Source organism: Euprymna scolopes, chromosome 15 (genome assembly GCF_053919585.1).
Source record: "Euprymna scolopes isolate OS-2025 chromosome 15, ASM5391958v1, whole genome shotgun sequence".
Classification (NCBI taxonomy): Eukaryota; Metazoa; Mollusca; class Cephalopoda; order Sepiida; family Sepiolidae; genus Euprymna; species Euprymna scolopes.
In genome coordinates, this window is record NC_136496.1 from 88,002,463 (window position 1) to 88,029,542 (window position 27,080).

Sequence of the window (27,080 nt, forward strand, 5' to 3'; positions counted from 1 at the left end):
CTGAAAATTGCAACTACAACAGAAGTACAAGAATCACAATCTAAACTCAAAAGGAGTAAATCCCTTATGGTCAAGTGCGCAAAAGAACTTGACCATTATGTAGTTTTACAACTCCTCGCAAGAGGTGATGATCCATTTCAGTGGTGGAAGTAGACACAGGAGACCTTACCACTACTGAGTAAACTGGCTTCAAAATATTTAAGTGCACCATCTTCTTGGAGGATGAGACACTTTTTATTACAGGTGATAATGAGTATGAATCTGGGGAACAGGGCGCGTGATAAGAATAGAGAAAATCTAATGTTTCTACATTACAACTTCAAAGTATTCAACTTTGGTGCTAATGCACTTACTGATCCGCGCTATTTTTTAAATCTTATTTCCAAGTTTAATTAAAGTTTTTTTTTTATTTTATTTTTTTTTTTTTTTATTCAATTGTAAGGTTAAAGTACAGAATAGGTACAAAACACCCTCCCTCCCCATGTTAAGAATGGCTTTTTAAATGTCATTTCAGCACGGATCAATAAGTACATGAGTACCTCAACTTTAAATACTGAGGAGACTGAGAGCAGAGGCGGCAGACAACTAGAAGAGGAAGTAGAGCAGCAGCAGGTGCAGAACTTCAGCTTATAGTTATTCACTTAAATAATTACAATTTGTACGTTGTAATTTCTTTTTCTTATTTGTTTAATTCATTAGAAATTGTATTTTGTAATTTTATTTAATAAGGACAAAAAGCTATAATAGTGATCAGATACTTAAATGTCAAGTTAAATTAGTTGCTATGTTAATGTGTCAAAGCTATTTGATGAGTCACTTGGCAGTGATGAAATGATTTAAATTTAATAGGAAAGAGAAAAGTAATTAATCGGCAAAGTGGCTGATTAGGACAATTACCGATTACCTGCCGATTAATAGGTACTCTTACTAAATGCCTATAAAGTTGAATTTTTTCTTGCTTTTTCTGTTTAAAAATGATTAAGGCAAAGTTGATATACTTATTCATGAATATGTGAGCAACTACGTGAAGATTAACTAATTTGCATATTCTCTAAAAAAAAAAAAGAAAAAAAAGAAAACTAGCGTTAATTACTTATTCATTTTTATAATTTCAAATTAGATGATTGGTTTCATTTCACTGTTACGCTGAATTGTATTTCTGCATAGTTTGGTAATTCTGCATAATTGCATAAAATTTAAGATGAAGAGATTCTAGCACATGGAAACAAGTGACCTTGTCAGTGTGTCTGTATGTGAAAAGTCTCTACTAAACTTATCTGAATATTTGGTCTACAGAATTGAAATTTGATATTAAGGGTATTTGGACCTGTACCATTTTGAACTTGGATAAATTAGTTGCTAATAAGTCAAAATTGAAAAAAAAAAAAAAAAAAAAAAAAAAAAAAAATTGACCTTCACCTGCCGTAAGTTGGTTACACGTTTTTCTGCACATTCTTTAATTTATAGGTTCAGTTTTTGTATACATATGGATTTAGGTTTTATGCTAGCGGATAATGCTAGCTGGAGAGCTATGTCTTTTGGTTTTGGTTTTAACTGATGGCATACAATTCCTTTTTTGCTTTTGAAATCCTTACTATATAAGTCCAATATAATAATCGATAGAGAATTGGCCCTATAATAATACGAAATCTGCATGAATTAATATAATTTTCCATCGGGCAATGTCATCTGCTAGTATGTGTATAGCAGGCCACTTGGCATTGCCCGATCGTAAAATATATTTTAATTAATGTATATTTCGTATTTATATCAAATTTAACCCAATATATAGTAATGATTTTTAAGTTTAAAAAAAAAAAGACTTGTGCGCCACTACCGAGAATCGAAACAAAACGTTTAGCTTATGATTTACTTTTTCCTTTGATGTTAATGCCTGAACTATGAAGACATGTTTGCAAGGTTAAAGATTAAAACCTGAACCAATAGCTATTACGTTATGCATGCGTATTCATGATACCTTCACCTGGCAAATTCCATTTTTTGATTTTCACTTTTGCACGGATTCCCCACCCTCCCGGCTAAAACCCAAATATAAAGTTTTGCATAGGTTCGAATACCCTATATACCAAGTTTAATGTCTGTAGACCAAAAACTTGCAGGAGTTTGATAGGCAATATTTAAGCAAGTATATATATACTAGACTACCCGTGACTCGTTGGGTCAGTATGTTATATTAGCTACCGAATTCATGTATGAGCGTGACACTTGTGACGTAAAGAAAATAGGGTTTTTTTTTTTTTTTTTTTTTACATATACATTTTAATGAAAATATATTTAAATGAAAAACGCGGACGGATCACTCAAACATGAAAAAAAATCCTCCCTAGTCGTGTAAAGTTACCTATTTTTCCGAATAATCGCTCAAAAATCGAAAATTAAACATCATTTTCCTATGAATCAAACGCCGACAAGTCATTTAGCAGCAAAAACGCAAATGAACCTGCTGATGATAAATATAAGAATGAAAAACCCATATTGGAATCCTTCAATCAAGTTATAGAAACTTAAAATCTAAAAAAAAAAATAATTAATAAAACCTGAAGCAAAAAAACCTAAATAAAATAAAACTAATATTGAAACAGATTAGTAAATTTGTCAACAAATTCACCGTTCTCACAACTATTTTGTATCTAGAATTGTAAACAAAAAAAATATGAAGGAAAAGGACGGATAGTAGTAGTCTTGGCTTTACTACAATTGTTCTTATGTTTGTCAACGGGTTAAAGTTGTTTAGTTGTAAGAAAATAGCAACAGTATAGTTGTAATAAAGAATAGTTGCAAAACACCCCCACTCTTCCCATGTTAAATAATAATTTCGAAATAATAATGTTAATATTTCAGTGCGCAGATCAAAATCTGCGAAAGTGGTTTGCGTTTATTTCTTTACGTTGTTATAGGTTAATGTTTATGCGCGCATGCGCAACCGGATGTCGTAAACCGGAAAGTGGGTTACATCACTCGTTACAAGGTCATTTGAGTTTTATAATTATATAGATAGATATATATACACACACACACACACTTATATATATAAGTGAATGTGTCTGTCTGTGTACATCTCTCTACGCAGTAACTCTGTCAATTTTTAGTTTACAGACTCGAAATTTGATATACAGGGTACTGAGATTTGGGAAAATCTTTAATCAGTTTTCGGATAGAAATTTGGCTGTTAAGGGGTCAAAACAATTTGACCTTTGAGAACTCTACCAAACTCTTCCGCCAATTTTGGGTCTAAATACTTGAAATTTTAGATATAGATTTCTTGGACATGGATCTAACTTAATAACTTGATTTGAGCCCTAAACAATAAATATTAAGGGGTCACAACAGGGGTCAAAGTTAAAAAAAAAAAAAAAAAAAAAAATTGACTTTTTTTTTTTTTTTTCTCGACATACACCTCCAAACACCCGGGCAATGCCAGGCTGAAATGCTAGTGTGTATATTATATATATATATATATATATATGAGAGAAAAAGAGGTTTGTTTATTATAACCTTTTTATGCAAGTATAAATCATGTAGCATATCTGCATGAATATAATTAGACGTAATGGTTAACTAAAGATGATCATCCCATAAGAAAACCAAAATAACTAATAGAGAATTGTAAATTAGCTAGATCTTTTGTAGATCAATATAATTCCACGGCCCATATGACAAAGTTGTAATTTCTTTTTAAATAAATAGAAAAAAGGTTTGCCTTTTTTCTTCTTGGCCTTTGGGCCAAGATCTTTTTTTGTTATCAAAGTGTAGTATCTGTTCTGACTGCAATCAAAGACTGTGGGGGACAACCCCACATATAAGACCATCGCTCTTGAGCAATCAGTTTTGGTCAATGTAGGGGAAACCCTTCATACCAATCGTCACTATCCAGTTCCCCCTAATTTGCTCAGTGGGGAAGCAAATAAATAACTAAATAGAAAAAAAAAGGGCTTTTAATATAAATATCGGTACAAAAAAATTTTTTTTTATAGGAGTATAGATTTCATGGAACATGCAAGCTCAAATGTTAATGTTTACGATAATAGTATCGTTACTGGAATTCTAGTTCTTATCACAATTTTTTAAGAAATTTTAAGGTTTAATGTAAGTAATTAAAGCTTGGTCAGTAATGCATATTCTAACACCAAAACGTTAAAGTGTGGTTAAGTTTAGAAATTCCAATCAACAGTTAAAATCAAATGTTAATTTTGATTGTTAATGAGTAAAAGATTAGTTTTAAATTGATGCTTAAATGACTGGGAAATCTTCAAAGTGATCTTCGAATGCTAATAATTTTACTTTTTCCACTTACCATTGTATTCACAACCATACTTTTTTTTCTTTTCTTTTTTTTTTCAACACTTTATAGGGGGCTACTATTTTGCACCATATCTAATAGGATACTGGGGAGAGTTGAGCAGCAAGATGTCTATTCACATTACATTTAAACTTCTGCAGATTAGTATAGTTGGAAGCAAGAAACGGGAGTGCAAAGTCGAGCAGTCTGAGAGAAGAAACTATTAAAGAATTCTTTCTGGCATTTTAGGGACCTCAACAGTGAAGGTGTGGAATTTTATTGTTTGTCCGATTAGTCAGGAGTATGTACGTCAAGGAGGCACAAGTGTTAAAATTTCTGAGAACATTCCATTTAAAGTACTTGTAAAATAGACACAAGGATGTGTCATTTGAATAGTGGTTCGACGTTGGCCGACACTGCGGGACCTTGTTAGATTTGAGAATTTTTACCATGTTTGTAACATTGTCCGGGAATCAACACCTGTATGCTCTAGTCGCAAAGTGGACAAAAAATAGAAAAGAACTTCAAGCTTTTTCTTTGTAACAATGGCATTTCTTCATTTCTGACATCACCCACATGATCGTAATCTCAAACATTCTTTTGTTCCGTGCTCCACGACTCTCATGGTGTTCTCGAGCATCCTTTTTCGTTACTTGTGACGTCATTTTGCATTGTATTTGCATATAGTCATCTGCGCTATGTTACATGTTTAAGTAGCATTACATGCGTATGCTGTATTTTCGTGGGCATCAGCAATATTACATACCTAATGTGCTTCAACAAGTCATATTTTTTTTATTTGTGGGTCAATTTTTAAAAGAATTATATTTTTTAGTCGTTAAAAAAACAAAAAACAAATATAACAAATGGTATTTGTGCACTTATGCTGAAATAATGTTATTTAGAAGCAGATTCTTAACATGGGGAAGCAAGAGTGGTTTAACTATTCTGTACTTTTACCTAACAATTAAATAAAAGATTGTGAAACTGGAATTTAACTTGAAAATACTATTTGAAAAATAGCATGGTAACATAAGTGCATAAGCACCCAAATAAATATTACCAAAGGCAAGGTAAGTTACTCTTCTACCTAGTTGGATAAGTTTTTAGTGTATTTATTTAATGTAAAATGTTCATTTCGAAAATTACTGAGCGTTGCACAAGAAAAATAGCAACGTGATAATCTCATGTCTTTGAAATCTCTACAATGACTTAAAAAATATACAAAATACTGTTAGAAACCCAATCGATAAATGTCCTTGTAGCATTTATTGGGTGGGTTTCTAATAGTATTTTGTATGTTTTAGTTTTAAGCCATTGTCAAGACCATTTTTTTCAAATCTGTAAAACAAACCAGTTTTTTTTTTTTTTTTTTTTTTTTTTTTAACTAAGGATATCTAAATAATAATAATTAGGTGGTTCGATAAAGAATTTAATTGTGATGCATTTTGTAAATTTTACCTTGTTTCCACCTTAATATTTTTCTTTAAAATCACTATCTTTTAAGGTTTTCGGGTATGCTGAAAACGAATATCGCATTTAAATTTTCTGCAAATAAGTAGCTTTCCAGATATTAAGCAATGTCATTTGGTATGCGCGTTTGCGTATAGTTTCTCGGGGTTGCTATTGTGCACTCTTGTGTACCAAGATGGCCGCTAGCGATAACATAAAAAATGACATTGTTTAATATCTGGAAAACTACTTATTTGCAGAAAATTTAAATGCGATATTCGTTTTCAGCATACCCTAAAACCTATAAAAGTAATCATTTTAAAATGTTAAGGTGGAAACAAGGTAAAAATAATTACCATTTTATTTCTTTGTCTACATAGTTGAATTTTCAGTAAAACAATAGAAACAACAAAAATTACCAACTATATGAATATATAATTGTTGCTTATCAGGATTCCTGGTACTATGAAAGCTACATCGTGGATTTATGTAGAGTACGATCTATGGTTGCATCTCAGAAAATATGGGGTATATTTTGGGTCAGGATTTACAAAATTGAAAATTGGACTGGTCCTAAAATGCATAAGTCCTGTCGACTATGGGAATTTCCATCTTTTACAGAAATCCAATCGATTTATTTTTTAGATTAATTCATATCTACTCAGTTTTTTTCTTTTCTTTGAGGGAATAGTAAAAATCTAATTTGGGGCCTGCTCCCACAACTTTAGATAGATCTCTCTCTTATCTGACAATCCTGCCATGTCCTCTAATACACAAAATGTACATAAATTGTGATGCAACCATTAAAAAAAATGAGTAGATGTGTTCATTTCTGCAATTGTTTATTATCTCTGATGAATAATACAACTAGCTTGGGTGCCTGGCGTTACCCAGGTGTTTGGAGGTGTGTTGAGCAAAAAAATAAAAGTGGTAGTAAGCAGATAAGCTTGAACCGTATCGTGAAGGAGGAAAACGTGAAAAAAAAACCAAAAAAATTAATGTCTTTGCCGTTGCGTCCATGGCCAAACTGGAAGTGGTGAATGTTTAAATTAAGGCTAGTCAATCAAAAAGAGGGGATGACTTTCAAAAATATCGGTGAAAAAAAGCGACCCTTCCTTGTAGAAAAGTGCCCAGTTGAGGGTGAAGGAGTTTTAGCCAATTTTTCAATATTTGTCATCCGAAGGATCGAGCTTCAAAACAATACCAATCTCATGAAAGTCCGTCGCCTCTGTTGAAAGTTTTAAGCAAGCATACATGCACATATGCAAGCATATATGCAAAGATACATGCAAATATATATGCAAGCATGTATGCAAACACGCATGCATGCAAACATGCATTTAAACAGACAGGTGAGATTTATGTAATACAATTATTTACTGTTATGTGTTTATACAGTTTTTTTCCCCCCTTTATATTTGACAGTATTTTCTCAATTTATGGATACATGAAATAAAGATTTGTTCTGGACATTACCAAACCTCTACATAACACTGACCTACACTTTTTTTTCTCTAAATGTTGTAAAAAAAAAAAAAAAAAAAAAAAAAAAAATCACTTCATCAAGCCTGACTAATTGATTAAAAAGTCAAAAAAAAATCATTTTTAGCAAAATTGTCTGGTAAAAACCTTTTTATACTTCCAAATTTTGCGTTCATTTATTCAGAAACTAGAAATGTAGCAACTAAGGATCAATAAAAATTACCTTGAAATTATCTCCTACTTTGGAAGGATTATCGTAGCCCCGACGCGCCCGTGTCAAATCTACTCAAAACAAAATAATAGCGCGCTGCCTTAACAGTAAATTCCAGTTGCGCACGCGTGGATGTATAAACATCGTTTCAGCTGCGCATACATTTCCCTTTCCCCACCCACGCAAATTCGGTGGATCTTAAAGGAAACTTCAGTTGGTCGTGCGGACGTCACTTAAAGCATCTTACGTCATAAGGATATTATTCTTTTCATCCAATCGGATTACAAGGAAAACAAATTTTTAAAAATGTTTTTTTCTGAAGGCCTCTCTGGAGCCGGTCGGAAAGGTATACAAAGGACATTTTTGTGCTTAAACGGCAGTCGAACTTTGAACACCATGGCGTAAACATCAGCATCGACCCGTCCGCGTTTGGGCGTTAAACACGCGTGCCCGTCAATTAATTCCTCCATATGGATACGGACTTGCAACCCTAATGGACCTTTTATTTTTACCCTATTCTATCTCTCCGCTAAGTAAGCGGTGGACCTTTTCTATTGTTTAATTCTTCGTAAAAAATTTCTAACCAAGAACTTTCACTTTTCTATATCTTTTCATTCAATCACCTCAGTCGCAGGTAGACTTTCAATTAAGAAGAAACTTATCTTCTCTTTTCATTTACAATCCTTTAAAAAATAAATTTTGTATTTAATTTATCCATTCATCTCTGTCATCTTTGCTTGATTGTTTCAACTCCATTTTACACTCGATTCTTATCACTATTATTATTTTTCACTTGATTTTATTTTTGAATTTGCGGGATTAACATCGACACCCGTTAGTCCCGCAACAAGATTATCTCTGATATTAAATCCATTTAATAAGCAAGCTAGATTAAGTGATTAGGTTTTTACAATTCACTTGTGCTTTAAATACAAATTAATTTTGTAAATTGAAATTGTTTGAAAAAAAAGAAATGAACAAGTTAGGAAATAAAGTTATCTGAAATTTCTGATTTGCTACCTGACTTTCTTTTTTCTCTTCAGCTCTTCAAATTTGGCTATGGTATTTGCAAAATTGCCTGAACTGTTAGCCCAAACGAAACACCACCTTGACTCTCCCTCGACATCTTCCAATCATAACATGGCAGCAGCTGCTGCTGCTGAACATTACATTTCCTGCATAAAGATCAATGGTGTTCCTATCTTACCTCCTGTTGTAAGTAATTGTTTAAATAGTGGCTAGACAGTTGTCATAGCAGTCACTTTCTTCTATTTAAAAGTTTGGGTGATATGCAATCTTATTTTAATGAAAGTTTGAAAATGCTTTTTCTTGGTTATGTTTTTGAATTTTTGAGATGAAGATTAATTTGGATTTGGATTTTTCGGACTACTGTTCTCATCTTGAGTGTTACTTTCACAACGTTTCAGTCGATATATAAACTCTGATCTTCAGGTGTATCTGGTTAGATTCTGGAATCTTTCTATTTGCAAGTGAATAAAGTACAGTAGAACCCCGGGATACGGTGGACCTAGGATGTGATTTTTTTTTTTACGATGTGCAATGTTTTTCCGGACCCTGGTTATGGTATTTGCCTTGCTTTATGGTGTTATGTTATTTGATTATATATGTGTATTTAATTTTTAATGCTGTATCTCTGGGTTCTACTGTACTTGTTAAAATTAAGTTATAAAGTCACTCTTCTGGAGATTGAAAGTTCAATCCTTAGTGTGGGCGACATTCAAGAATATAATTGTGAATCACTTATGACTTCTACCCGATCATAGCTGATGGAACAAAAGCATGCTATTCCTGTCCCTCTTGGTGGATCAAATTAAGGCTTCTGTTAGAAATTCTGTGCAGATTCTGGAGTTCAACAAGATACACTCAAAAAAGGTTTTCGGTTATATCAACTGAAATGTGAAAACCCGGAAGATGAGAACAGAAATCTGAATAAAACTTTTTCTTAGTTTTGTCTTATGGTATATTAACCCCTTTTTTTGTTAATGCTGTATCGTCATTTTGCTAAGTTTATTATTCAAGCATTAGTAAAGTATATAAGAGTTGATGTTTGAAAATTGCATGAAAAGATTTACTAAATTTATATCAAATATTTGAAGGTTTTATACTTTTTTTTTTTTTTTTTTTTACCAAAATGATTGGATTTAGCATTAAAAAGGGTTGATATGGCACAAACAAGCGACCCTTTTTTTTTTTTTTTTTCCATGAAGATACTAGCTACCAGATGAAAGAACAGCTTTAATTTTTGAGCCCCTAAAAAATAAAAACTATTATCTATAGTCTACGTAATTTGAATGAACTTTGACAGTGTTCCTCTCCCCTCCACGTTTTTTTTTTTTTTTTTTTTTTTTTTTTTTTTTTTTTTTTTTTTTTTGCACCTGCCATGTTGTATCCATAATTGGAAGATGGGTAGTAATCTATAAGGCAATTAAAATGGATTGGAGTTTGATTTACCAATTTGATTCGTCAACCGTTATTCCATCTATGAAGCAAATATAAATCATTTAAGTGCTATTAATGTTTCTCCAAATAAGTGCTGATGTGAGTGCCTTGAGCATAGTTTTTAAAAATGGTGTTAAAATGACAAGTCCATACTAACTGCTATATAAATAGCTAGCTGGTATACCCATGCTAGAATGAGTTAATAAGACACTGTGTGACTATTAAAAGCTTATTGCAATGGTGAAGACGGAAAATACCTTGCATAACTGAAGTTGTGGGTTTAATTTTTCATTTAATATTTCTTTAAATTTATTTTTAATTTTTAGAATTACTATAATCTTTTGGCAATCTAAATCCCATTTAAAATTTGGGGTTATTTTTAGTGATGCAGTTCAGATCCTTAAAAATATTAATGGTTTAGACCTCCCTTTCTCTCCTGATATTGGAAAAGACTGGAAATAAAATTTACACTACTGAAGTTATGGGATTAGAAAAATGTTAATTTTGTGGTGTTCAACATTCTCTTTGATTTTAAGAATCAACAATTTTGTGATTAACTAAATTTTAAATCCCTAAAACCAAATGTAAAAAGTTGTTTGGGGTAATGCACCTTTTGGGGCCCTTTTATAAGATGAATATATCCCGCTTCCTTATGACTGTTTGGTAACAATTCCTACAAAATGTCAATGTCTTATAATTTAAAAGTATTTCTCTTGTGTAGATTTGAAAAGATTTTTATATTGACTGACAAAAAAAAATCCTGAAGCTTTTTAATCTTCACTTTTTCTAGCTTGACGAAAATTCAAAAAAGGAAATGCGAATGTATAGAGAGGAAGCTATAAGGCGTTCAAAAGAAAGAGAAAAGCAGAAAAAACTAATACCTGTAAGTCACCTGTTCTCTATGTAGTAGTTTATGTAAAATTCCCATCCTTTTCTTCTTCCACATCTTGCCCCTTTTTTTCTCTCCCTCTCTCTTCCGATTTTACCATGCCCTGTCTCCCCTTTTTTCTCTCCAACTATATAATGAAACTGTTTACATCCAAATTTTTTCAAAATAATTCAGAAAATAAACAATATCACAAAATGGAAATTGGATATAATTTATATTATCGGTTTTTGCATTCTAAACCATGTAGTTTGTGATTCTTATTGTTTATATATAAAGGACTTATGTATAAAAAAGAATATAAATATGTAAATGACTGACTTCATTAATGAATACAGGGAGAATATATATTTGTCTTCCTCTACAAAGTATATACAGTAATAGCGGCCATTCAACTTCCAGTTAGAAACGACCTCCCTAGCTGGGAGAATCTTCAATATAACTCATGGATTTATGCTTAATATTGCTAGAGAAACCTTGATCTACATTTTTCCTCTTAGCTAAGATTAAATAGCAACTTGCATTCAATTAATCATATAATGCATTGTTGACAAATCAATTTAGTGACTGAATTGAATAGTTTTCCAAATAAAGTCAAACCTAAAATTTAACTATCACCTCCAAATGTTTTTCTTTTACAGTTGATGTTATCAAAATAACTTGCTTTTGAAATTGCAGACTCCTGAACTTTCTGTCTCTGCACATTCTCCGCCTGGAAATGAAAGCAAAAATTATAGCCATGATTCTTTGGAATATTCCCAGCAAGATACTGTCCTTGCTGAAGCCCTTGCATCTAACATCAGCCCACTGAGCCACTCTACTACAGGTGATCAACAAGTAACTACTCTTGAGATGCCTGCTGACAGTTTCCCTTCTGATTGGAAACCTACAGATTCCATCTTGAATTCCCTCTCTGACCTAGGTTCTCTTGATGACGGTTCTCTTCCCACACAACTGCATGGAATACCCTTAACCTCAAAATCTGAACAGCAAATAACCCGTGACCTTTCCACACTGAACAAGCATCTGCCAGAATCTTGTCGGTCAGCACATCCTGAACTCTGTGACTTGAGCCTGGATTTAAATGCTCGCCTCCCTGCATGGTCTCCTGATGTTGATACAGTTGAGAAATGCGCGTTTTCTTTTTCTCCCCCTCCAATTTTTCTTACATCAACATCCTCGCCAGTAAATGATACAAACTCTAATCCAAATCCGGACCATGGTCTGGAAAAAAATCTGAACAATTCTCAAACTGGTCAGTCACCTCTTTTCAAGGCACCGATTTTTCTTACTGAAAACGATGGTTTACACTTGACTGTAAAGAAACAGAGCCCTACATCTGTAGCTTCTTCTCCGTCTTTAAAAGCAAATCCTGCTGTGAATGAACAACAGTGGATAATGAATTCCCCGCTGATTGCTTACGTGACCAAAAAACGCCCTAAGCCTGTAGGTATGCCTTCGCTTTCAGTTAAGCCAAAACCATTGACCAAATCTCAACGTGTAAATAACGCCACTTTTACAATTGATAGAAAAAAGCTGACTGTCCACAATGTCTGTGATCAGGATGATGCTGACAAACAACTACTTAAGAGACCTGTCATCAGTACAGAACAAAGGTCTTCAACTCCAGTTGCAGAACTTTCCAATAATTTGAATAATTCGTCTATTTCTACTGAAAATAAAGTTAGCACCTCAAAATTGACAGTACTTTCTCCTTCCAGAATAAAATATCAACCATGTTCACAGTCTGACTTGTCTAAACCCACCGCTGGTCAAAGGCGTTATTCGCTAAAATTAAAAACTCCAGAACCAATAGATAAGCGGAGGTACACATATTCTGGAACTCCCTCACTTAGACCATTTGTCAATCATCGTCACACTAATCATGATCGCAGTCTCTCTGATATTCCAAAAGTAAATTTGAACGATGCCATCTGTCTTGCTTCACCCTCTCTGTCCGCTTCTCCAGAAGATCACTCCACCAAAGAACATCTTGGTGATGACTCTTTGGATGAACTCATTCTCGGAGTCGAGAATATTGGCCTTGTACCTCGCATTGATGGTGATGGAAGTGACGTGCCATCACCGTTGTCCACATCAAAGGATTTACCAATTTCCAGTGACCAAAAAGAAATTAAACAAGCATGGCAGAAAGACTCGGTAAGTAAAACAAATTTTTTTTTCCTTTTTTATTTTTTTTTTCTGCTTACATTTAAGATTGCTTTCGTTTTAACTTATACGTATGAATTTATTTGTTCTACTCTTCTTGCCTTTGTTATCCTTGCATTTTAACGGATATAAACTCCAGTCTTGTTAAACTCTAGAATTTGTACAGAATTTATTTAATCCACAGGAGTAACTTGCTCTCTCTCTCTCCAACAGCCATGACCGGGTAGAAGCCTTAAGTAATTTGTAATTGTACCTGTGAAACTTTTTTTGCTTAAATCTATCACCGAAGCTAAAATAAAATTTATTTTAAAAAAAACTTTAGGAGTAGACACATTTTGATTTTTTTTTTTTTTTTTTTTTTCTCCTCCCCTCATGGTATTGTTACTAGAAAGTTCTGTACCATCTTTCAAGATTCAATTTTTTTTTTTTTTTTTTAATTTATGACGCTCAATATTAACAAAACAAAAATAATTGTCTAGTGTGAGATTTGAAGTCAGTATGGGATAAAATATTGGAACTATTGAAGGTTAATGCTTTATCCACAAGGTCACTGATCTAATGGCAATGTCTTTTTAACCAACCTACATTAATAAGTTGGAGTAGGGAATTTTTTATCTTCCCAGCATGGATTTAAAATAGTACGATTGTTGAAAACTTAATTTTTAAAAATTAAGTAAAAAAATATATATATTGAACATTTTTCAAGTATCTTTATCCATTTTTAATTAAAGCTTTTAAGCTATATGTACAAAAAGTTGTCAGTTAAAAATGTCTGTACATAATTTTTTAAATTTACTTTTAACTTTTGAATGAGTTTTAGAAAGTTTCAAAAACTTTTTGATAATGACATTGGTTTAAAGGTGTTTCCAAACATAACTTGTATTATGTATGTATATGCTCTCTAATTACATCGAGCTTCATAAATTGAAGGACTGGTATAAATAAAAGGTGAAATATAATTAAACATATTTCCCCATAAACATATATATGATATACATACTTCTAACTTTGATAATTTTATTTTTTCAACCTCCTCATTTAAATATAATAGCTAAGAGTTTTTGTTGTGTATTTTATGTTTATATTCAGCAAAATTTGCAATAGAAATCTTCTGTACATTTTTTTTTTCTTCAGGCTTTCAATTCATCAGGGTTAGTTCGTGCAAACTTTTCACCTGTTGGGACCGATTCTCCACATCATTTGCAGGTACCTGTTGCTGCAGTAGATGTAACTACTAGCTCTGGGGTAGCTAGCCTCTCTGATATCTCTGAATCTCCGCTCAAGATTTCTAGTATTGCTTCAGAATCGAGCACTCATTTTACTAACTCTGGAATTCGGCGCGGATCTTACACGTTGTTGGAACCCTCCATCAACCTAGCTAAACTTGCTCAGCTTACACCATCTCCAGTCAGTGATGACTGTAACAGGTCCAGTATTTCAGAAAGAATTCCATCTTATGCAGATTTTGAAATTGACCTCCACAAACGGATTCCTTCCAAAAAACAAAGTCCCAAATGTGCCACTCCTAGTAAATTGGTCACACCCATTAAGTCCATAAGTGTCATAAAGCCTTTTCATTCTGATCCTAAATCTTATCAAGAAATGCAACCCCTTGAAAGCAAATCCCCATTTCTTAAAAGATCGAAAAGTGTAACTCGTATTAAGAGAACCAAAGACTCTTTTCACTTGACTCCACCAACAAAGAGAAATTTTTCCAAATGTTTCCAAAATGAAAAGTCTAAGAAAAGTAAATTATCAGACAATCCACAGCCGACTGTTGCTAAAAAGAATTCTCCAAAAAGTTTCAGAGAATGGAGATTGTCAAATATTGACTGCAAGGTTTCTACAAACATTCCCAAAGATGTTGAGAATATGAAACTTACATCTGACCAATCTCTCAATGGTGAGTTTGTCTTTCTGATATTTCTTACATAATTGTATTAAGAAACCATCAACTCTACATGCTGATGTTTGTTTTAATGCCAGTTTTACATGCTGGCATATGTTGGGTAGCTTCTGAAAATTTTGATTTCTGCACTAACCTATCTTTATCTATTCTTCTTTCTCTCGCTTATCACTCCTTTCCATGTTTTCCTTGGCCTACCCCTGCAAACTGACCCTCCTACCTTAACTGTTTTACATCTACTAACCTAAGCACTCTCATTCTTTCAATGTGACCAAACCAATGAAGTCTCTTGTTTTTCATACATCTCTCTATTGCCTAGATTTAATTTTCCTTTTGAAGTTATCTTTTAATACTCCATTACACCATTAAAAAAAAATGCGCTGCTGCTGCCACGGTCCTCTCCAAACTCAACAAATGCTTTACCAAATCTTGCTTTCTTGACTGCCGAAAATTGATTCCGTAAAACCAGGTTTCAAGAATTCTGGCAAAATAACTGATCCACTCAATTATTGTCTCATTAGCCTCCTTCCTCTCTTTGCCAAAATCTTTGAGTCCTTAATTAATCAAGCACTAGTCCACCACATCATAGATATTAAACTTCTTTCCAACTGACAGTATGCGTTTAGACATGTTTGTTCAACTGCAAATATCCTAACTCTAATCTCCAAACATATACCATGCACTGGATAAGGCAGAGGAGGCTAGGGCAGTTTCCCTAGATGTATCTAAAGCCTTTGACAGGGATTGGCATAATGATCTTAAAAGAAATCATATATTACTGAATGAATACTTAACATAAAATCCTTAGATAAGAATAAAATCCGGGTTGTACTTAAAACAAAATATAAATGCAGGTGTGCCACAGGGGTCAATCTTTGAACCTTTTATTTCATAAATGACCTCCCTGATAAAATTGTCTGAGATGAATATATTTGCTGATGACACTGCGCTCAATAATGGACTCTATGGAAAAATGAATGAACACATATCTAAGAGGATGGCTGAAACCTTCCAGCAAGACCTCCATTCTTTAGTGGGATGGGGCTGTAAATAGATGGTAACATTCAGTGCTGCCAAGACTACGTTTCTTTCTTTTAATAACTACAAGAAATCTTCTCAACTACTGATTGTTACGGCTCATGATATACTACCTGAAAATACTTCATTCAAACTCCTCAGCTAAACATTCAGACAACAAGAATTGGAACAAATACATTGAGGTAATTGTCAAGGCTGCTGTGGAAATGGTGGGTTCTCTCTATCCTGCTAGGTTACTCGCATCTGAGAGTATCCTGCACCTCTACAAAGCCATTATTCGCAAGGAGTATTATTGTCATATCTGGGCTGATGCATTTGCCACTAGTCTCTCGTTCCTAGACAGGGTTCAAAAGAGTCACCAACCAAATGGGTCCTGCACTAGCAACCAAACTGCAACCTTTGTCCCATCACTGAAATGTGGCACCTCTTCCTGTTATCTAAGTATTTTAATGGAATTTACTTGAAACTCGAAGCACTCGTACCCTCTTGACATATTTACGCTCGATAAATCTGTCAAGCAGCAAAATCTCGTCCATGTACTATAGATATCCATAAATGCTATGAAACCTACCCAAATAGCTTCCCTCGAACTACTAGACTTTGGATTTTGCTCCCAGATCCCTGTTGCCCATACTGTACTGACATGCAGAAGTTTAAGTGTAATGTTAACAGACATCTTGCTACCCAAATCTCCACATAGTATCCCCAGAAATATGGTCCCAAATAGTAGCCCCTCACAACAAGGTGGTATTGTGCCTTGTTTGGGGGTGAATAAACAATAAAAAACACATTGTATAATTCTCATAATTTCTCTTGATCCACACTGGCCAGAATTCACTTTTATACACCATCATACTGTACACCTGCCTGGTAGACTGAAAAAAAATTTCATCTCCATCATTCCTAACTTACAAAACTACATTTTACGTCTTTACTAAAAGCAATACTACATCCAAGAATTCCATAATTGATTATTATAATCGCAACATAGATGGAATTTTTTTAAAGTTATTTTTTTGCCGTTAACCTTCAATAGATCTTTTGATATGGAAAACTAATTATTCAAAAACAATATATTGATCACAATAACAAATCTAGCGACACGAAACTATAATAGACGTTCTTAACACTCATCGCTAATATCTAATAAGATTGACTCCAAATACTTGGACTACATATTGATCAATATTATGACAGGAACCACATAAACCTTTTTTACACACAAAAGGTCTCCAAACCAGAAACAAGATCTTCTAAAAAGCATACAGCCACAAATATATACATATTGTTATATAGATGGCCACTTCAACATTATACATGTTCTCCCTATTTGCTAGCAATAGGCTAAATATTAATTTGTTTTGAACTGAGCAAGAGTCCACTAATTTATTCTTTTAAAACCTAATGTTAAAGTCGGTCTGAGGAAATGAGAACGGGCAACCACATTTATTTCCTATTTACTTACCTCCCCACAAGGACAGTGTTAGACAAAAGATCGAGTTTTGATGTGGGGAGATCCAGCTTCCTAGAGAGGGGCGCTCTGGACATACAGAGGTAGAAATTGTCTAGGTTACGAAGGAATTCTTTCACACTGATCAAGGACAGAAAAAGTGAAGTATAGCAGCAGAACAAATACTACGTTATGAACCGGTCTCGAAAGCCAAGAATTCAACTAGCCAAGAGGTGAGGAAAGATTTTGTCAATTCTGTTTTTAAATCAGAATGTGAAGCAGACAAGGGGAAGGTAGGAAGTGAAACTCCCTTCTTTCCCCCATTTCTTTTAAGACCCAGATCCCGGCCTCATAAGTCCTTTTTGCTTCAACTATTGACCTGGAATGATGCCTCTCTACATGTGGAAGAGGAGACGACTCAAATAAGATATGGAAAAAGGAACACCATTTTAGAAAACTGAAAACGAACAACAGACATGGTACAAAAAGCGGATAAGAAAAAAATGGAATAACTGAATTTATTATTTGAACTTTCTTTGCTCACAAAAGGATTCTCTTTGACTAAATACGTCTCTAACAAGTTGTGAAAAGAAATTGAACAAAACAAAAAAGACAAAAAAAAAAAAAAACGTATTGTGAGTGTAAATTGTTTCTCCTATCATAATGAAGTTTAATTCTTCCTGATGTTAGCATAATTTCTAGTTACGCGATTAATCTCTTCTCAGGACTTTTGCTCAGTTTATATGTTTAGAAATATCCCAAACCCCATAATTTTGAATATATTTTTGTTGAATCTTTTTTTTCTATCTTTAATAAACCTATTATATTATTTGGAAGGGTTTTGTTGCATTCAATCCTCATCTCTTACCTTTTTACCCTTGTCATGCGTGCGCCCGCTGTAATCCCCAAATGTCCGGGGCATGTGTGACAAATGGAGGCTTGTCCGGGAATCTTGAATCAAGTTGTGAGTTAAACCCTCGCTGAGGGCTCCGCATCATAAATATTTGTGAGACATGCGGGACAGACGAACATAGGCAAAAAATAACAAAGTTTGTAGGGTCACGGGGTAGAAAATGTCTAAGGTAGAAGAGTTTATAAAGTTGCCCATATGCGAAGGCCTTCACAAATTAGATATTATAGCGATAGGAAGGAATTACAGACTGAACGTTAGACCTCTTCATAGAGCACAGTTAATTCTTATTGTAGACAAGTACCTTAAAAGTCAAAATAAAAACGTTAAGACAGGTAGATAGCTTCATAGAATCTCCCACATTCGAAGGACTTCGTAGTTTGAAGAAAGACTACATTTTGGTAGTAGGAAAACATAGGTTAGATGTCACAACCAGCATGCAAAAAGAACAGTGGCGATATATTTAGTTGAAAATGTGTTCGACAAAGCTTTATTAGAATTTATATCAACCCCGGAAGAGAAGATTTGCATACAGACAGAAAAAGCTAATATTAAAATGAGACAAGCGACTAGTACTAAAGAAATAGATGAAATAATAGAACATTTAGGTGCATTAGCAATGTTCACTAATAGTTGTACGAATTTCCCACCTCAACTAGTTTCTCCTAAGCCTGAAATAGCCTACACCCCAGTTAAATTAAGAACAGGTAATATCTTAGCGTTACCCAAGTTGAGAAGAATCCCACGAGTGTAATATTGAGCATAGGGTAGATATTAAAATAAGAAAATCGGATGTGACGGTTTGCCTATCCTGGCCAAGGGAGGCAGATGCTCTGCATAGTATAGTAAACTGTATCCAGAATAGAAGACAGTCTAAAGATTTCGCAGCATGCTTGTCTACTGCGGATGTGAGTGGGAAATGCCAAAAGACGAGTGAGAAAGATTAGTCAAATGTAGAAAACGAAAGTTTTCATAGCACCAGTGGAAGCTTCAGTTGAGAAGTTAGCCCATAATGACGATGACAGATGCAATAATGAGTTTAGTGAAAGCAGTTGGGATGGTGAAAGGAAAGAAATTCATTTAGGTAGCACGGGAAAGGTACGAGAATGTAACCTTGGGGCTAGTGACGTTATTAGTACTAATACTGCTACTGCTACTATTTCTGCTGACAATGATAATAAAAGAATATCCGAGAGGGAGAAGTTTAAGGAAGTCGACAAGGCTAAACTTTTCTGTGATGGAAAGAGGAAACTTGTTGAAGTGAAAATTGTTAATAAAACTATATGTATTGGTGATAATATTCACAAAAGCAAATCTAGTAATATGAGAAGGCTAGTGTGGCAAAACTTTCCTGTGTTGGAATGAAGGTTGAAGTGAATGAAGTTCACAAGCCTACGCATCGATGACGAAAGAAATGGGTTAAGTGACAATGACAATAGTAAGGAGGACGATGGCAGTTGCCACCCAAACTCAATGTTTGGTGCAAAGTATATGCAGGGAAACTTAAATGCACGAATAACGGTGCTGGACTTAAGACACATCCAGTTAAAGAATTCCCCAAACAAGCAACGTAAAACTTTACGAAATTTGAAAGCGTTAATGACAGCTGTCATAAAATGGAATTACGATTTCGGCTGGCATGATCATTGGGACAGACGGGAAATGCTGATGTTTGGACACACCCTGTCAGATGTAACCGCAAAGATAAAATCTTTATATGCAAGTCATCTGTTTTCGTGAAATAGAAACACGCGTGTTCCTATTTCAAAAATTAGCGGGGGTATGTTATAGATGGCCACCTCGACGTTATACATTTTCTCCCTATTCGCTAGCAATAGGCTAACTATTAATTTGTTTTGAACTGAGCGAGGGTCTACTAATTCATTATTTTAAAACTCAATATTAACATCAAAAAAAAAAAAACTAACGTAAGGCAAACGATGTTAAATGTAAAAAAGAAAACAAAAAAGAACGTTAAAACCAAAAAAAAAAACATGTGAAAAATGGCTTAAATAAGCCTATTTCGATCTTAAAATTTAAAAAATTGGTGGGTACCCGGGTGTTTTTTGGGTGTGTGGGGTCGGTCGGGGGGTGTTAATGAAAACCTAAGAATAAGTGAAGTAAAAAAAAAAAAAAAAAAAAAAAAAACAGAAAAAAGAATGTTACATGAAAAATGGCTTGAATAACTCTGCTTCAATATTTGAATTTAAAAAATCGAAAAAAAATCTCACACCATGATTCGAACCCAAAACATTTAGATAATGAACCAACGCGCTAACCAACTGAGCTAATGACGTACATGAAATTTAGTCAGTTCAACTATTTAAACTAAATCAGGTCATGACGTCATCACAAAAAAACTAACGTAAGGCAAATGAACGATTAAAACAGAAAAACGAACACGTGAAAAATGGCTTAAATAAACCTGTTTCGATATTAAAATTTAAAAAAATCGGTGGGTACCCAGGTGTTTTGGGGGGTGTGGTCGGTGGGAGGGGGGGGATAAGCGAAGTAAAAAAAAAAAAAACAGAAAAACGAACGTTACATGAAAATGGCTTAAATAATACTGGTTCAATATTTAAATTTAAAAAATCGAATAAAAAGACATCTCCCACCACGATTCAAACCCAAAACGTTTAGATAATGAACCAACACGCTAATCAACTGACCTAACACGACGTACATGAAATTTGTTCAGTTTTTAAATTATTTAAAGTAAATCAGGTCATGACGTCATCTGGCGCATGCGTAGAACTGCTCGTCCTCACGAGAAGACCTTTTTTGTTGACCCCCCCCCTTTAATATTTCAAGTTGAGGAAAAATTGAAAGGAATGTGTAGGTGTCGATGAATGTTGTATATTTACGATCACGTTGGAGTCACCAAAAATATAGTTGGGAAAGATGAGTCGTAGTCTAATATTTAATAACTTTTTTGATTTATCTTTATTAGTATGACTTGTAGAAAATGGGTTGGTCATGGAAACAGTTAATAGGTATAGAATGGGTATAGACGTTGATGAAAGATTAGATAGATCTGAGAGTTCCTGGATGTGTGTTGAAGTTAGAAGCACGTGCGCGTGTGTGGGGGGGGGGATAATTTGGTGTTCGAAGGAGTTCGTGTATGTGTGATTGAAGTTATCGTTTGGCAGTAGCCATGATAGGATTCTTTGTCTTATCTTATTCGAGCCCCAGGCCGAAAGGCCCGGGTGAATTGTGTAACGTACTGAGTGCTTGGAGATTAGTCCATGCCACATGGAGATGTCTTCAGTCTCAGAATCAGAGAGTTGCTTTGGTTTAATCTTTATGCACTTCATTACAAGTTAAGCTTGCCAGAGAGGTTGTATTTGATTTGTTAAGCCAGAAAGGAAGTTGACTGCTACAAGCAATCAGCAATAATTTTACAAAACAAAACCTTCAAAATCATAAATCGTGAATATATCTGCTGCTGCTACAGGTGTGGAAACATTTAAATTGCTGAATAGAAAATTATACTTCTGAAAAACCTTTTATATAATCTATTACGTGTCCATAATTTTTGTTTTTGGAACTGTTAATTTCTCTCCGTTTCTGTGAAAATATAATTTTGGAATTATTAATGATTGCTTTATTTTTCAGTTTCTGTGGACTCTCCCTTGCCTTCTCCAACGCTCCCTTCACCATCCCTTATCAACGAAAATCCTTTAGACTGGGACAATAACATTGACGACCAAAAGAAATGTTTCTTTTCTGAAAAAAAGGATTCTTATTTCAAATTAAAAAAAGATTCTGATGACTGGCAAGAGCAAATGGTTGAAGATGAAGAAAATTTTAGGAAAACCTTTGAAAGCATTAAACTGTTCAAACAATTCCCGGAGAATGGAAGAATAGGCTGTGATTTTTTGACGCCTGACATCAGTTTTACATCCACAGAACCAGGACAGTTGCAGACGCCGATTAAGCAATTATTTGTCCCACAAACGCCAGCCATGTCTTCTGATTCTTCCCCTGTTTCTGTGTGTGCTGATAATGTTAGAAAACCTAATCAGGTATGAAGAATGGGTGAATTGTTTTTATTTTTGGTTTTTGTCTAGAATTTCCTATTAAAGGAAGTTTTTGTGACAAAACAAATCATATTCAAAAAAAGTATGTAAATTGATCATTGTTTTATTTTTATAAAGAAAACCATTTTCAAGTGATTAATGGGAATTTGTAGGCATTACAAAGACCTAAAGTTTGAATTATCTCCCTTGTTTTCTTGATTCTTCAGGGCAGTAAATAAGTCGCCTCTTTTTTTTTTTTTTTTTTTTTTTTTTATATAAATTTTAGAGATGCTAACTCCATATTTTATTTACCACTTATGTTTCACATGAGTCTATAATGAAGCAGGGGTTGCAAAATAATTATGGTTTTGATGTGATAGATTTGATTATCAGATGCAGTTTAAATGTTTTTAAACGCTACATTGCTCGAGAAATAACTTTTTTTTTTATATGTACAAAAAGAAGTACTTGGCATTGTCCATGAGCCATAATACAGCATAGCAATTGGTAAGTGATATCTCTTGGCAAATGTGTTCACTAAAGCTCAGTGTGTTTACACACAATGCTGCTCGAGATAAAAAATTTCTCATAACGTTGTGTCCTAGACAAAGAACATACTGTCTGGTAGCCATAATATAAGGTTGGTGTACAAATGTTTTCAACGTTCAACTATATATATATATATATATATATATATAACTACTTAATTTACTCACATAAAATTAATATACGAAAGTATAGATTTATGCGTAAACTTTAAGTATTTATTTCGTAGGTAGAGCTAGTTAGTAAGTTATAAAATATATATATATATATATATATATATATATATAAAAAAGCATTATTTTTGCACCAACCTAATAGCATACATAATATGGTATTATTACTAAGTGGTATAAGTTAGTTACTACAAAGTGCTCAATATCCTGGATAGAGCAGGTGTATTTACGTGTAGTATTGACCTGAAAAAAAAAAAAATTCTATAATATTTTATACAAAAAAAGGGTACACGGTGTTAGCCAGTAGTCATAAGTAACATTACAGAATTACATTTAGTAAGTGGTATATAATTAAGTGCTCTATATCCTGAATAGAATATTTATGCTGCATTCCCTAGAATAAAAAACTTTAGTCTTGTTTTATAATGTTGTATACAGGAAACATTACTTGTCAGAGCTATAATAATAATATAGTATTACTCTTAAATAAGTTGTATATATAATAGTGCATTTAAATATCATGTTGCATGGGATAAAGAACTTTGCCTTATATACAACAAATGGTGCATGGTGTTGTCTAGAAACCATATTTTTACATCTATTTTGGTTTTTATGATGCCAAGCAACAGTTATTGCAAAAATACTTTTCCTTCATCAAACTTAATTCTATATTGTTATTTTTATTGGATTTTATCACAAATACCTAAAAATAAAACGTTTTGATAGTATGACAATTACTATTGTATTATTATTTCTATTGGATTCCTTTTACAAAAATTTATTCTAGAAATTTTATTTTTACTTTTGCTGCAAGGACTTTATAAAATATTTTCTGTTAATGAATATCTAGTTATAAAGTAGACTACATTGTTTTACAAAAGTAAGAACAGACCTTAATACTAAATTAAAACCTTGGATTTTGTGTAAAATTTTGAAAGTTGTTTGCTCTTAGTATAGGTCTGTTTAAAATTGCACCTGAAGACGGATTATAAACTGAGGAGAAAGGGGTAATATTTACACAAGCGTTTCCTGATTGACAAAAAAATTTACAAACCAAAGATTTGTGAATATTTTATTTTTCATTTGAATAAAATTTAAATATTTTATTTCAAAATTTAATTTTTAAGTTAAATCCTGTCCTTGAAAGAATCCCAGCTGCTGCCAAAGGCTTTCTCACCAGAAAACTATTGTCTTGTCCTAAAGTTGTATCTTTGAGAAAAACCATGACAGTAAGTAAACGAATTTCAAATTTATAATTTTAATATTTTTTCATTAACAGTTAAATCAGTTGATTTAATCCCAGTATATTAATACTTTCAGCTCCGCAAGTTGTTAGACACAGTCTGTTTTATATAAGATATGTACTGGTATTGTGAATGTAAATAAGTGTTTTTTTGTTTGTTTTTTTAACCTTAATGTAGGTACAAAGAGATAAGAATACAAATTTTGATTGCTACATTACCTTTACGATCAACTTCACCTCTAAATATCACTCAAACTACTTTAAGAGTAACTTTTGTTTATCTGTGGAGACTAGCAAATGACCCCCCCCCCAAAAAAAAAAAACACACACACACACACACACACACACCTCACTGAATTGCATAGAAAACCAATATTTTATTTAAATTCTTCTTCAGGAATGCCAATTGCTTTTGAAAGAAATTGATTACAATAATAATGTGGATTTCATCGACAGAATACATAACCAGGTGAGTCGTTTCAATTTTAAGTTTTTAAAATTACCCAATCAGGTAAATCTACATTTTTGATTCTAATTTAAAATTTTAAAAACTTTAAACAGGAGTTTGGTCACTTTTCTTTTTTTTTTTTAACCATTATTTCGAAAGGTTAATTTGAAAATTTAAAACCAAATGTTATAAAATATTTAAATGGTTAAAATCATTTTTTGAGATTTTCAGTGTGGACCCCCTAAACAAACTTGATTTTCGGGATTTTTTGTAACCCGAACAAATATTTTAATTTTAAAAAACAATATTTTCTGCCATTATTTGGTTTTACAAAATTTTCAGATTAACCTTTAAAAATTTTTATTTTTTAGTTGGAATCCTCACGGCAAGAGATTCATGCAATCTTCTTTGAGCAAACGGTTGCAGAAAAAATGGCATTGATCAAACAATCCCGCGAGTTACGAAAGAAACCTGTGAAGGTAAATCAAATAGTAAGTCTTGAGGAGATAAATGAAAATTATTTTGCATGATTTTTTTTTTTTTTTTTTTTAATTTCAACATTTGAACAGTACAGACTTGTCTAGATCTTTTCCATCTCAATTCTGTTTAAAATAATTCTTTATGCAAGAAATATGGACTTCTGGGAAATTTCTCCGCCATAACAGACTTGGTAATGTCCTCTTTTCTACCTATACAGATATCCTTAAACCTTTTCTATTATAACAAAAATAGAGGTTCCTCTGAAGTAATTTTTATTTTTCGGATTAAAACCTTGACCAATTCTCTTCACTTGTTGTATCCCTGCAAAATCTTATTTGAATTAAATGCACATATATTAATTTAGTTTTTATTTTCTTTTTTCAGAATAAGGCTCCACAATTGAGCTATGCCACACAAAAATATCTATTGCGCAAAAAAACAGAGTATCCTTTTTGTATCATTTTGACTTCTTTCTTTCTGATAGTAAATCCAGTGGGGAGGCTTCAATTTAGGAGTTTTCAAGAGTATTGAGTAACCACTTAGCTACCGTTACTCCCAGTATGACTCTGATCTTGGGTTAATCTTTTCTAGCCCTTAATCAACCATCTCCACAAAAATAACCTTCTTAGTGACACTCCATATGGTTTCCGTTCTGCTAGATCTACAGCAGATGTGCTTACAGTTATATCTCATAGGATTAGCAAATCTCTCGACGGAGGCAACCTTTCTAGGGCAATTGCTCTTGACATATCTAAGGCCTTTGATAGGGTATGGCATAAATGTTTACTTCACAAGATCTCTAGCTATGGTATAGCTGGAAATGTCTTCTCAATTATTAAATCATTTCTTTCTGATAGGTTCATAAGAGTTGTAGTTGAGGGGCAAAAATCAGAAGCTTACAGTATTAATGCTGGAGTCCCTCAGGGGTCCATCCTGGGCCCAACTCTTTTCCTGATCTACATTAATGATCTTCCAAATCACATCCTTAAATCATTTGTAGACATTTATGCTGACGACACTACCATTTATGGTAGCACATCTAAGACAGTAAACGACCAAGTTCTCTCCGATTCTCTCCTCTGATCTTGAGCACGTAGTACAATGGGGAAAGGAGTGGCTGGTTACTTTTAATGCATCTAAAACCAAGACTCTCTCTTTACATCATCAACATTCTGATCCACATCTGGCATCAATTGAAATGAATGGCTCTCGTCTTCAGGAGGTCTCAAGTTTTGACAAGCTTCTGGGCTTGACCGTTACTACTGATCTTAAATGGAACATGTACATCAAATCTGTTGCCAAGGCCGCTGGAAAAATGGTGAGATCTTTCTATCAATTCAGTAGATATCTCACTGCTGATGCAATTCTCTATCTATATAAGAGCTAGGTACATCCAAGGATGGAATACTGTTGCCACATCTGGGCAGGAGCTGCTAGAAAGGACTTGTCCTGCCTTGATAGTTCAAAATAGACTTCGTAGCCTCGTAGGAGGTGTCCTTTTCTCTTCCTTTCAACCTCTATCTCACAGAAGAGATGTTGCGAGTTTGTCTCTGATGCATCGTTATTTTCATGGAAAGTGTTCAACTGAGCTTCAGTCTATGCCCCCCCCCCTCGCCAAACTTTCACAAGAAACACTCGTCTAGCTGAAAACACTATCAATAATTCCCCCCCACTCTTTATCTGTGCCTGAACCTAAACGTAAATTCCATGAACAAAGCTTCTTTCTTAGAACTGCACGCCTGTGGAAGTGTCTTCCGTTTTCCTGCTTTCCGGCTGCCTGCAATATGGTTGTCTTCAAGTCTAACGTAAATAAGTTCTTGATGAGCCGTTCCATATAAGTTAACAAATTTACCGAATTTTCATTACTAATGATTACTATATTGTCCAATTTCTACTGTACACTCTTT

At 33.6% G+C, this 27,080-nt stretch overlaps 1 protein-coding gene across 2 annotated transcripts in view; it reads left to right on the forward strand.

Moving 5' to 3' along the window:
- The window catches only part of LOC145293960 (uncharacterized), a 64,563-nt gene that overhangs the window by 23,127 nt on the left and 14,356 nt on the right, over nt 1-27,080 (forward strand). Inside the window, exons 2-10 of one of the 2 annotated variants that reach the window (XM_080140831.1) lie at nt 8,489-8,660; nt 10,696-10,788; nt 11,470-12,951; nt 14,095-14,863; nt 21,880-22,289; nt 24,130-24,231; nt 24,643-24,714; nt 25,065-25,184; nt 25,558-25,616. In XM_080140831.1, the coding sequence (XP_079996957.1) occupies nt 8,489-8,660; nt 10,696-10,788; nt 11,470-12,951; nt 14,095-14,863; nt 21,880-22,289; nt 24,130-24,231; nt 24,643-24,714; nt 25,065-25,184; nt 25,558-25,616 (3,279 nt within the window). The remainder of the gene's footprint in view (nt 1-8,488; nt 8,661-10,695; nt 10,789-11,469; nt 12,952-14,094; nt 14,864-21,879; nt 22,290-24,129; nt 24,232-24,642; nt 24,715-25,064; nt 25,185-25,557; nt 25,617-27,080) is intronic. The other variant, XM_080140832.1, reaches the window with a different exon arrangement.